The sequence below is a fragment of the Anomaloglossus baeobatrachus genome, chromosome 2 (assembly GCF_048569485.1).
Source record: "Anomaloglossus baeobatrachus isolate aAnoBae1 chromosome 2, aAnoBae1.hap1, whole genome shotgun sequence".
NCBI lineage: Eukaryota > Metazoa > Chordata > Amphibia > Anura > Aromobatidae > Anomaloglossus > Anomaloglossus baeobatrachus.
The window spans coordinates 571,997,204-572,010,218 of record NC_134354.1 but is presented as its reverse complement, the minus strand read 5'-3'; the positions used below and the strand labels follow the sequence as shown (position 1 = coordinate 572,010,218).

Sequence of the window (13,015 nt, the reverse complement as noted above, 5' to 3'; positions counted from 1 at the left end):
GGATACCATGTTTGGTATAGGTGGTCTCCTTGACTGGAGACTGCCCTTCCCGTGGTTGTTCCTTCTCGGTGAAGGACCTGGCTAGTTTCCTGGCAGCGTTGAGAAACACGTGATGGTGTCTCCGCGGCTTTCTTATTTGCTTTTTTCCTCACGGATCTCTGGCTGCCGTCATCCCGTCTCCTGCTAGACATGGACCACCGTCTGCCACGTAGCCAATGCACCAGGGCTCCAACCCCGGCGCCAGTCAAATTCAACCTCCTACTACTCCACTCCACTCGACTCCAAACTTATCTGACTGTTTTCCTGCCCAGGGCTCTCCAGGTCTCTAGGTGGGCGTTCTCCATCCGCCTGGTCCCGCCCACTGGTGTGCCTGTCCTTCCCTGGGGGAGGTGACTAGGGTTTCAGGCCAGCTGTGTGTAACCCTGTGAGGAAGGTGTTATGCAGGGGCCTATGTGTGACTACCTGGTTTTGCCAGGGCGTCACACACATACACTTAATTACAGTCAGTTTCTCCTCCGACACATCAAACAACACCATTGTTCTGTATTTGAAAGCATTTCTCTAGAACAAGACACTATAGCTATGATATCTATCAGGTCATGTTCACTATTAGTATTAATGGTATTTTTCTCCACATGTAACAATATTGATATTTCAGCTTTTTAAAGTCATTAAATGTTGCTGGCACTGAAACATATACAGACCCTACTATTACATAAGCGCTGATATATTAAAACACATTTGTTTATATTTTTCCTCGAAGGTGAAGAAACAAGTGGCTCAGGGAGTGGCAGTGGCTGCACCGATGACATCTGTCCCACGGAGTATGACTACATCACTACAGAAGCTTTACCCTTTGAACCGGACAGGAGAGAGCTGGAATATTCTGCAGCACCAGCCCTTAAGCAGTCGCTCATTGTACTGTTCACATCCATTGTCCTAATACTGGGGAGACAATGGAGATAAAACATTTCCAGGACAACAGCAGAAACTGTTTTAGTTATGAAAATAGTTAATTATCTTCTTTTTAATACACGCCTGGACAATGGATCATTTCCCACCAAATGCTGACAATTTTCTACGTACATTCTAACAACCGCTATCACCGTGTCTCTATTTCTTTACGCCATCAGAAATCACACTCCAGATGTTCCTAAAATAAATGTCTTCATTCCCAGAATATCTTGTATTTAAATTCTATTGATTTTGGCAAACATCACTACAGTTCAAAAGTTTAGGGTCACCTAGATATTTCCTTATTTTTGAAAGAAAATCACATTTTATTCAATGAAACTAACATTAAATTAAACAGAAATACACTATACATTGTTAATGTGGTAAATGACTATTCTAGCTACAAACGTCTGTTTTTTAATGCAATATCTACATAGGTGTATAGAGGCCCATTTAAAATAACCACCATTTCAATGTTCTAATGCTACATTGTGTTTGCTAACTGTGTTAGAAGGCTAAAGGATGTTTAGAAATCCCTTGAAAACCCTTGTGCAAGTATGTTAGCACAGCTGAAAACAGTTTTGCTGATTAGAGAAGCTATAAAGCTGACCTTCCTTTGAGCTAGTTGAGAATCTGGAGCATTACATTTGTTCGTTCCATTAAACTCTCAAAATGGCCAGAAAATGAGAACTTTCATGTAAAACTCGACAGTCTATTCTTGTTCTTAGTAATGAAGGATATTCCATGAGAGAAATTGCCAAGAAATTCAAAGATTTCCTACAACGGTGTGTATTACTCCCTTCAGAGAAGAGCACAAACAGGCTCTAATCAGAGTAGAAAGAGAAGTGGGAGGCCCCGATGTACAACTGAGCAACAAGACAAGTACATTAACGTCTCTAGTTTGAAAAATCGATGCCTCACCGGTCCACAGTTGGCAGCTTCATGAAATAATACCCACAAAACGCCAATGTCAATGTCTACAGTGAAGAGGCAACTTCGGGATGCTTGCCTTCAGGGCAGAGTGACAAAGCAAAAGCCATATCTGAGACTTGCTAATAAAAGGAAAAGATTAATATGGGCAAAAGAACAAAGGAAAAGGGATTTTGAATAAGGAAGGCTATCACTCTATTTTTCAGGGCCATGCCATACCCTGTGGACAGCGCTTCATTGGAGCCAATTTCATCCTACAACAGGACAATGACCCAAAGCACACCTCCAAATTATGCATGAACTATTTAGGGAAGAAGCAGGCAGCTGCTATTCTATCTGTAATGGAGTGGCTAGCCCAGACTCCAGATTTCAACCCTATTGAGCTGTTGTGGGAGCAGATTGACCGTATGGTACACAAAAAGTGCCCATCAAGCCAATCCAACTTGTGGGAGGGGCTTCTGGAAGCATGGGGTGAAATATCTCCAGATTACCTCAGCAAATTAACAGCTAGAATGCCAAAGGTCTGCAAAGCTGTAATTGCTGCAAAGGAGCATTCTTTGACAAAAACAAAGTTTGAAGGAGAAAATTATTATTTCAAGTAAAAATCATTATTTCTAATCTAGTCAATGTCTGAATCATATTTTCTATTCATTATGCAACTCATTTGATAATTAAAAGTATGATTTTTCATGGAAAAGACAAATAGTCTGGGTGTGACAATAAATATATATATATATATATATATAAATATATATATATATATATATATATATAGATATGTATATATATATATATATATGTGTGTGTGTGTGTATATATATGTATATATAATATATAGTACAGTCCAAAAGTTTGGACACACCTTCTCATCTCTAAAACAACTGTTAAGAGGAGACTTTGTGCAGCAGGCCTTCATGGTAAAGTAGCTGCTAGGAAACTACTGCTAAGGACAGGAAGCAAGTAGAAAATACTTGTTTGGGCTAAAGAACACAAGGAATGGACATTAGACCAGTGGAAATCTGTGCTTTGGTCTGATGAGTCCAAATTTGAGATCTTTGGATCCAACCACCGTGTCTTTGTAGAAAAGATGAACGGATAGACTCTAAATGTCTGGTTCCCACCGTGAAGCATGGAGGAGAAGATGTGATGGTGTGGGGGTGCTTTGCTGGTAACACTGTTGGGGATTTATTCAAAATTGAAGGCATACAGAACCAGCATGTCTACCACAGCATCTTGCAGCGGCGTGTTATTCCATCCGGTTTGCGTTTAGTTGGACCATTTATTTTTCAACAGGATAATGGCCCCTAACACACCTCCAGGCTGTGTAAGGGCTATTTGACTAAGAAGGAGAGTGATGGGGTGCTACACCCGATGACCTGGCCTCTACAGTCACCAGACCTGAACCCAATCAAGATGGTTTGGGGTGAGCTGGACCGCAGAGTGAAGACAAAAGGGCCAATAAGTGCTAAGCATCTCTGGGAACTCCTTCAAGACTGTTGGAAAATCATTTCCGGTGACTACCTCTTGAAGCTCATCAAGAGAATGCAAGGAGTGTGCAAAGTAGTAATGAAAGCAAAAGGTGGCTACTTTGAAGAACCTAGAATGTAAGACATATTTTCAGTTGTTTCACACTTTTTTAAGTATTTCATTCCATATGTGTTAATTCATAGTTTCTATGCCTTCAATGTAAATCTACAATTTTCAGAGTCATGAAAATAAAGAAAACTCTTTGAATGAGAAGGTGTGTCCAAACTATTGGTCTGTACTGTGTGTATATATATATATATATATATATATATATATATTTTACAGTATATCATAAAATTGAGTACACCCTCACATTTTTGTAAATATTTGATTATAAATTTTCATGGGACAACACTGAAGATATGACACTTTCATTCAATGTAGAGTAGTAAGTGTCCAGGTTGTATAATAGTGTAAATTTGGTGTGCCCTCTAAATAATTAATCACACGGCCAGTAGTCTGCTGGCAACAAAAGTGAGTATACTCCTAAATGAAAATGAGCAAATTGTGCCCAAAGTGTAGTGTCAATATTTTGTGTGGCCATCATTATTTTAAAATTTTGCCTTAACTCTCTTGGTTATGGAGTTGTAAGATGGTGGTCGAGTTCCTACCCCTAAAGACACCAAATGTGTTCTTGAATATATACAGTTGTGCTCAAAAGTTTACATACCCCGGCAGCTTTTTTGCTTTCTTGGCCTTTTTTCAGAGAATATGAATGATAACACAAAATCTTTTTTTCCACTCATGGTTAGTGGTTGGGTGAAGCGATTTATTGTCAAACTACTGTGTTTTCTCTTTTTAAATCATAATGATAACTAACAACATCTGAATGACCCTGATGAATAGTTCACGTACCCAGGTGATTTTGGCCTAGCATCATGCACAGAAGTTGACACAAATGGGTTTGAATGGCTAATAAAGGTAACATCCTCACCTGTGACCTGATTGGTTATAATCTGTGTGTGTGCATAAAAGCTGAGTGAGCTTCTGGGATCCAGAGAGACTCTTGCATATTTCATCCAGCTACTGACATTTCTGGATTGTGAGTTATGAGGAAAGCAAAATAATTGTAAACAGATCTATGGGAAAAGATAGTTGAACGGTATAACACAGGAAAGGGATACAAAATGATATCCAAGGAATTGATAATGCCAGTCACCAGTGTTCAAACTGTGATTAGTAAATTGAAAATCAGGGGCCAACAATAATTTTGACCACAACTGCCAGGAAAATTGTTCGGGATGCAGAGAAAAACCCACAACTAACATCAGCTGAAATACAGGACTCACTGAAAACTAGCAGTGTGGCTGATTCAAGATGCCCAATAAGGAGGCACTTAAAGAAAAATAGGCTGCATGGTCGAGTCGCCAGAAGAAAGCCATTACTGTGCAAATGTCAAAAAGTATCTCAACTTCAATAAACCAAATAGCACAAGCCTCCAAACTTCTGGAACAAGGTAATTTGTAGTGATGAGATCAAAATCGAACTTTGTCTACAACCATAAACGCTTCATTTGTAGAAGTGTCAACAAGGCCTATGATTAAAGGAACAACATTCCTAATGTAAAGCATGGAGGTGGATCGCTGATGATGCGGGGATGTGCGAGCTACAAAGACACCGGAAACCTAGTCAAAGTTGAAGGAAAGATGAATGCAACACGTGATCAGCAAATACATGAGGCAAATTTGCACTCACATGATCCTCCACCCACTACATCAGAGAACTCTTGTACAAGATGTTAAGGCAGGCCATAAATTTACAGTGATACAATCTAATTGTGCATCTACCTTAACCCCGTCTGCATCCAAATCATGTGTCATTTGTTAGTAGCATGCATACTATTCTTCCATACAGGCCAGAGAAATGACACGGATCTGCACAGAAAATATGACTGGTTTAATACGGAAGTCCACGAACATTTAAAAGGAACTAGTTGGCTAAGAGCCAAGAATACGTAACACGTCTCCTATTGGGTAATCTATCATAGCTTATTCTGTAATATATATATATATATATATATACAATTAGGTCCAGAAATATTTGGACAGTGACACAATTTTCGCGAGTTGGGCTCTGCATGCCACCACATTGGATTTGAAATGAAACCTCTACAACAGAATTCAAGTGCAGATTGTAACGTTTAATTTGAAGGTTTGAACAAAAATATCTGATAGAAATTGTAGGAATTGTACACATTTCTTTACAAACACTCCACATTTTAGGAGGTCAAAAGTAATTGGACAAATAAACCAAACCCAAACAAAATATTTTTATTTTCAATATTTTGTTGCGAATCCTTTGGAGGCAATCACTGCCTTAAGTCTGGAACCCATGGACATCACCAAACGCTGGGTTTCCTCCTTCTTAATGCTTTGCCAGGCCTTTACAGCCGCAGCCTTCAGGTCTTGCTTGTTTGTGGGTCTTTCCGTCTTAAGTCTGGATTTGAGCAAGGGAAAGGCATGCTCAATTGGGTTAAGATCTGGTGATCTTAGATTACCTTAGTTACCAGCTCACACCGCTTAACTTAGCATGTGCAGGGAGCAGGAGCCGGCACTGGCAGAGTGAGAGTTGCGGCGGCTGGTAACGAAGGTAAATATGGGTAGCCACCTTGGTTACCCGATGTTTATGTGTCGCCCTGGGCAAGCCAGGGGACACAGGTCACACACCACCACACCCTACATCCCAGCTAGGAACACCACAGCTAACCAGAAATCCTTGTTGCCTTCCTCCAGAGGCTGATGATTCACACCAGGGGGTGGGCCAGGCGGTTGGCTCCGCCCACCAAGGAGGACACAGCTCTGGAGGCGGGAGAAACCAGGCAGATGAGCCCAGGCAGGGCAAGAGTGAAGGAGTTAGCTCAGGGACGAGCTTGAGTAAACAGCGAAGTGAAAGTAGTGAAAGTAGACAAGTGGAAAAGGAGGAAAGCAAGTGAGGTGACAAGAAGGAAGGAAAGCCTGAAGGGTCCAGCTTTGTGTAGGGCCAGATCAGCAAGGTCAGCAACGGCGGTGACTGTCTGGAGGGGGACCGTTTGGAAGTTCCTGGAAGGACCCCGTTGGCTGTGTGCCCGGCGGTCTGGAGCAGTGTTCCGAAGGACAGTCAGCACCAGGGCAGGGGCCTCTCGGACCCCGGCAAGGCTAGGAGTCGCCAAATTTGCCGAATCCGTCAGTGACGGGGACGCAGATCCCCCAACAACAAAGTCCCGATTGAAGGCAACAGCTCAACCATTACAGGGGAGACACCGTCACCGCCAGGGCACCAGTTTCCCCAGGGCCAGCGCCTGCGGGCAAAAAGTAGAGCTCCCCCGGTCCAGCTTGAAGCCGGGGAGCGGGTTACCGGTGGGGATCCATCGCAACCAACAAGTACATCAAGGTGCAAGGAAAAGGGACATCACCGTCACCTACTGGGAGAGCAAGTGCAGCCATCCGTGGGACCGTCTATCCAGCCGTTTGGTTTACCGTAAAAACTGTGTCACGTCTCAGGCTGAGTGAGTACCACAGTGCCGCAAGGCACAGTGCTGCCCCCGCGTCCCTGCGCCCACCAGGCCCTGCACCTCCACCTCCATCACCGGGCCCCAGGATCACCAACCCCTACCCACGGAGGGGCAACACAACACCTGGCTGCTCCGCATCACCTTCCCCGGGAGCCCCGTACAGAGCAGCGGTGGTGAAATCACCACAACCGTGGGTGGCGTCACGGACAATAATCATCCCCACACCCAACAATCCCCTTTCACTCACGGGCGAGGAGTGCCGCTCGAGAAGCCCCCGGGATCCGGCCCACCGCTCGAGCCACCACTGAGCAGCAGCCGCCGGACCCGAGCAGAAGGGGGTGAGCGTAGTGTGCTGACACCCTCCTCCCCGCCCGCGACAACTTGGCGTCACGAACAGGATCTTACCGCTCTGCCGTCTGGTAGAGGTGCGCCTTGTTACCGCCGGAGGTATCCGGCAGAAAAATTTCAGAAGCCGCCATCTTTGGCGCGAAAAGTTCCCGCTCGAGCGTCTTCTCGAGCAGTAGAGGCGCGAAGGCCAAAACTCCGCCCCGAGAGAGGAGGGGCCGGAAAGAGCTAAGGGGGACGCGATGGCGGCTGGACGCATGTAGCTGCAGCTATAAAAGCAGGGACATCAGGACTCTGCGAATATACCGTTCTTGGAAGAGAAAGCCATCATGTGGATGCCGTCCCGCGACACCGTAGCCCCCGCGCCTGGAACCGCGGCGTGGGTGGAAATCCGAACCGCGCAGCTCTACCAAAGGCTGCAGGTCAGGATGCAGCTCCTCATGGAGGAGTGGGAGGCCGACATGGCGGACGTTGTAGCCACCGTGCGGAGACGCGAGGAGGAAGCGGAGCAAGGGAGGGTGAGTGACCCACGTCCCGATGCCCTTGAAGGGCCGGTCATCGCGGCTGTGGGGCCCGGTCCAAGCCCTCTCCCCCCGCTGCCTCCCTCGCCACCCGTCCCGGAGGCCGTGACCCCGCCACTAGGCCTGCTACCACCGCAACCGGTAGCAGTACCCAGCGTCCCCGCCCAGGCGGGCCGACCTGTAGCCGGAGCCCGCGGCACACCGGAGGTGTTACCGTGGAAGATCCCGAAGGTTGAACCGGAGGCATCCCCTGAGAAATTCCCCGAGCCGGAGCCGATGACCCGCTCCGCGCCGAAGGCCCAGCAGCGGAAAGCCCCTATGCCCATCCCCCACACCTCGGCTGAGGTAGCGCCGGGTTGTTGCTGCAAGGCGGCGCCCAAGGCCAAGACACCGCGGGACATGCGGCCCAGATTCCTGACAGTGGGCAACGTCCAGGATGTCCCGCGGGGCCCGACCCGTGCGCCGGCGCTGGCGGCAGCGCCGTATTGGGATAGGGAGCCGGTACCGCTGGGCCTGGAGATCGCCGAGAGGGAGCGGAAGAAGGCTGAGCTGGTGGCCCGAGCTATCCGGGAAAAGGAAAATCTCCGCCAGGCCACGTTCCGTGTCCGGGGCCCGTTGTACGTGGGGCAGGTGAGGCGGTTTGATGTCCGCCGGGGCTATGGGTTCATCTACGAACCGGGCCTGGAGGCCGAAGTGTTTATAGCCCGGCGGGATGTGAATGCCCACCTGCCTGAAGAGCATCCCGGCCGCAACCTGATGCCGGGCGACATTGTGCAATACACCCGGCACTGTGGGGAGCGGGGGTGGTTCGCGCTGGACGCTAAACTAAAGGGCAGCCCAGAGGCCCGAGCAAGCACCGCGCCCCCTCCCTTGGAAGGAGCACAAGAGCCTGAAGGCCTGGAGTAGAGCAGCGGATGCCCGGTGCACCGTCCCCGTTGGGACCACCATTTTGTTTGTTTGAAAAGTTTAAGAAGTTTGAAAGAATGAAAAGAAAAATGATGATTACCGAAGTTTTACCTGATTTGCACCGTGATTTGCAACCGGCTGGAGCCGGCACCGTTGTCCCCGTGGGGACCGTTTAAAGTTTGGCATGGGAACTATCCATGGACAAGCCCGTGAACTTGCAGGGCAACCACAAACGTTAGTGGCTTGTAAATATGTTGTTTACCGTTACCGTTTTCCGCAATGCCGCCTCCGGAGAGGCAGGTTGGAGGGAGGGCCCTGAGCAGAGCAGGCTAGGGCCCAGCCACCAAAGGAACCGGTGGCTACCCTCTGGAGGGCAAGGACAGATCCCGCTCGGGTAACTTGTGCTGGACTGTGGGTCAAGGGGTGCTGCCTGGGCTTTAGGGGCAGCATCAGGGCCAGGTTGCTTGGGTGGGAGAGAGCGGAAACCGTAACCGTAAACCGTTAAAGAAACGTTAAAGAAATGTGCCTCCCCCGTCTTGGGATGAGTTATTATTAAAAATGTATATATGTGTTACCATTACCATGTTATCTTTTTCAGAAAAATAAAACCGGTGTTGGACGGCAGCCCGCGGACGGTCTGCATTTTGCTAAGGGGGAATGTGTCACCCTGGGCAAGCCAGGGGACACAGGTCACACACCACCACACCCTACATCCCAGCTAGGAACACCGCAGCTAACCAGAAATCCTTGTTGCCTTCCTCCAGAGGCTGATGATTCACACCAGGGGGTGGGCCAGGCGGTTGGCTCCGCCCACCAAGGAGGACACAGCTCTGGAGGCGGGAGAAACCAGGCAGATGAGCCCAGGCAGGGCAAGAGTGAAGGAGTTAGCTCAGGGACAAGCTTGAGTAAACAGCGAAGTGAAAGTAGTGAAAGTAGAAAAGTGGAAAAGGAGGAAAGCAAGTGAGGTGACAAGAAGGAAGGAAAGCCTGAAGGGTCCAGCTTTGTGTAGGGACAGATCAGCAAGGTCAGCAACGGCGGTGACTGTCTGGAGGGGGACCGTTTGGAAGTTCCTGGAAGGACCCCGTTGGCTGTGTGCCCGGCGGTCTGGAGCAGTGTTCCGAAGGACAGTCAGCACCAGGGCAGGGGCCTCTCGGACCCTGGCAAGGCTAGGAGTCACCAAATTTGCCGAATCCGTCAGTGACGGGGACGCAGATCCCCCAACAACAAAGTCCCGATTGAAGGCAACAGCTCAACCATTACAGGGGAGACACCGCCACCGCCAGGGCACCAGTTTCCCCAGGGCCAGCGCCTGCGGGCAAAGAGTAGAGCTCCCCCGGTCCAGCTTGAAGCCGGGGAGCGGGTTACCGGTGGGGACCATCGCAACCAACAAGTACATCAAGGTGCAAGGAAAAGGGACATCACCGTCACCTACTGGGAGAGCAAGTGCAGCCGTCCGTGGGACCGTCTATCCAGCCGTTTGGTTTACCGTAAAAACTGTGTCACGTCTCAGGCTGAGTGAGTACCACAGTGCCGCAAGGCACAGCGCTGCCCCCGCGTCCCTGCGCCCACCAGGCCCTGCACCTCCACCTCCATCACCGGGCCCCGGGATCACCAACCCCTACCCACGGAGGGGCAACACAACACCTGGCTGCTCCGCATCACCTTCCCCGGGAGCCCCGTATAGAGCAGCGGTGGTGAAATCACCACAACCGTGGGTGGGGTCACGGACAATAATCATCCCCACACCCAACAATCCCCTTTCACTCACGGGCGAGGAGTGCCGCTCGAGAAGCCCCCGGGATCCGGCCCACCGCTCGAGCCACCACTGAGCAGCAGCCGCCGGACCCGAGCAGAAGGGGGTGAGCGTAGTGTGCTGACACCCTCCTCCCCGCCCGCGACATTTACCTAAGGCGGGCTTTGCACGCTGCGACATCGGTAACAATGTGTTACCGATGCTGCAGCGATAGTCCCGCCCCCGTCGCACGTGCAATATCTAGTGAAAGCTGCCGTAGCAATTATTATCGCTACGGCAGTTTCACACGCACATACCTGGCCCTCTGGCCGGCGACCCGCCTCCTTCCTAAGGGGGCGGGTCGTGCGGCGTCACAGCGACGTCACACGGCAGGCGGCCAATTGAAGTGGAGGGGCGGAGATGAGCAGGATGTAAACATCCCGCCCACCTCTGTCCTTCTCATTGCAGCCGGGAGGCAGGTAAGGTGATGTTCCTCGCTCCTGCGGCTTTACACACAGCGATGTGTGCTGCCGCAGGAGCGAGGAACAACATCGCACCTGTCGCTGCACAGGCATTATGGAAATGTCGGAGGCTGCAGCGATGATACGATAACGACGCTTTTGCGCTCGTTCATCGTATCAAAAAGGATTTACACGTTGGGATATCGACTGCGACGCCGGATGTGCGTCACTTTCGATTTGACCCCATCGACATCGCACGTGCAATGTCGCAACGTGCAAAGCCGCCCTTAGTTACAGCTTACCGCAGGCTGTCAGACGCCGGCTCCTGCTCCCTGCACATTCAGGATTGTTGCTCTCTCGCTGTCACACACAGCGATGTGGGCTTATCAGCGGGAGAGCAACAATAAAAAAACGAACCAGGGCTGTGTGTAATGAGCAGCGATCTCACAGCAGGGGCCAGATCGCTGTTCAGTGTCACACACAGTGAGATCGCTAATGAGGTCACAAAAAACGTGACTCAGCAGCAATCTCAGTAGCGATCTCGCTGTGTGTGCAGTACCCCTAAGGCCCGCCATATCTCTTTGGCTGGCAGTAAAAGCAAATCACTAGCCACTTCCTATGGTCTCCGGGAGCCCACAGCCGCACCCTATCTCAGTCCTCTTCTTCTTCTGAGACTTGCTCTTGTAGGGTCAGGACAATGTTTTCTCAAGACTTTCCATCTTTCCTTTCTTCTTCACATCGGGGTCATTTAAAAAGCACAGATTGACTAACTGTTTCTGTGGTAAGTGGTCTTGGGGTTTCTTTGGATGTTCTGTCAGCGAGGGCATTTCTTACTGCTTCCCTTGACTCCTCCAATGTAGGCCTCAACCCTGCTCACCGCGACTCTGTCTGGCAATAGCAAAGCTTCCATCAGTTCTTCTATGGCCTCATGGTGGCGTACAGTTCCATTGGCGGTGATCAAGTCTCTTGTCTTCCATAAAGAGTAGATGTTGTCTGCCATCTTGCAGGTTTCAGTGAGAGCACATACCTCTGCTTCTTTTACAGACAAGCATGCGGGTAGTGACTGCTCTATCAGCACAACGTCTTCTGCTATTACCACCATACCCGTGTGGAACCGCCTTCTTGATGCACATCTTGATCCATCCACAAAGGAGTTAAGTCAGGGTCCAAAGGTGTATCCGTCACTGTATCGAATGCAGAGTTTCCTGCCTCAACTATGCCAGCGTCGACTACCTTTTCCACCAAGGTGTCAGGAGTGGGACACTCCCCCCTTGGAAGAGGGAAAAGTTTAGCAGGATTAAGGACCGCACACCGAGAGATGGTGACTTTGTCAGGGTGCAGTGATGTCATATGGGCATTGATCTTCAACTGGTGTTTTAGGTAGATGTTCAATCTGGCTGAGTAGTATTCAAAGGGCTGCTGTCTTCCTCCATGGCAAACAGGTAGAATGACTTCTGGGCTGGAGATGACGTGATGATACTCTTCAGGTGGCTGTGAATGCAGCACATCTGTATGTGGGGTGATCTTGGGGTGATCTTGCAAGTTGCTAGATTCATCTCCATACGTCTTGCCACTTGAAGGAGGGTGTCTTGGGTGTAATCAGGAGTTACCAGCTGTAGTTGTTTGCATATGGGCTCTCGGAGACCTGATACAAAGGACTATACCCAATTTTGTAAGAAAGAGCAATGGGTGTAGCCGGCTGCAGTGCTTCTCCCCGGACAGGTGATGGCGGCTGTCTTTCCCTGCACCTTGATGTTCTCTTTCTGACTACTATGGATTCCCAGCGGTAGTCCGCTCCCCGGTGTATGGGTACCGGAGGAGCCAGTTTGCCCGCAGATGCTGGCCCTTGGGTCTCTAGCCTTAGGCGGTAGCTGTATACCCTCACGGTGTGTGCTGTTGCCTTCAATCGGGACTTTTGCTGTTGTGAAACCCCTGCAGTTCCAGTCACATTCAGATCTGACTATTGTCGGCGGCTCCAAGCCTGATCGGGGTACGATGGCCCTGCCTGTGTGTGCTGGCTTCACTTCGCTCCCCGGTCGGTACCGGCGGGCCATCACCCGTCCCTGGTCCTACGGTTCTGCGTTGCTCCACCACTCCTGCAGACGGCCACCACCGTCTGCCAACCTTGCTGTTAGTGCCTGGGCCACAA

The 13,015-nt window shown here is 49.6% G+C and overlaps 1 protein-coding gene across 2 annotated transcripts in view; it reads left to right on the top strand.

Annotated features, from left to right (window-relative positions):
• The window catches only part of GPC6 (glypican 6), a 1,296,759-nt gene extending 1,295,579 nt beyond the window's left edge, over nucleotides 1-1,180 (top strand). For both annotated transcript variants that reach the window (XM_075336760.1, XM_075336759.1), the window contains one exon: nucleotides 764-1,180. In XM_075336760.1, the coding sequence (XP_075192875.1) occupies nucleotides 764-966 (203 nt within the window). In that variant the 3' untranslated portion in view covers nucleotides 967-1,180. The remainder of the gene's footprint in view (nucleotides 1-763) is intronic.
• The last annotated feature ends 11,835 nt before the right edge of the window (nucleotides 1,181-13,015 follow it).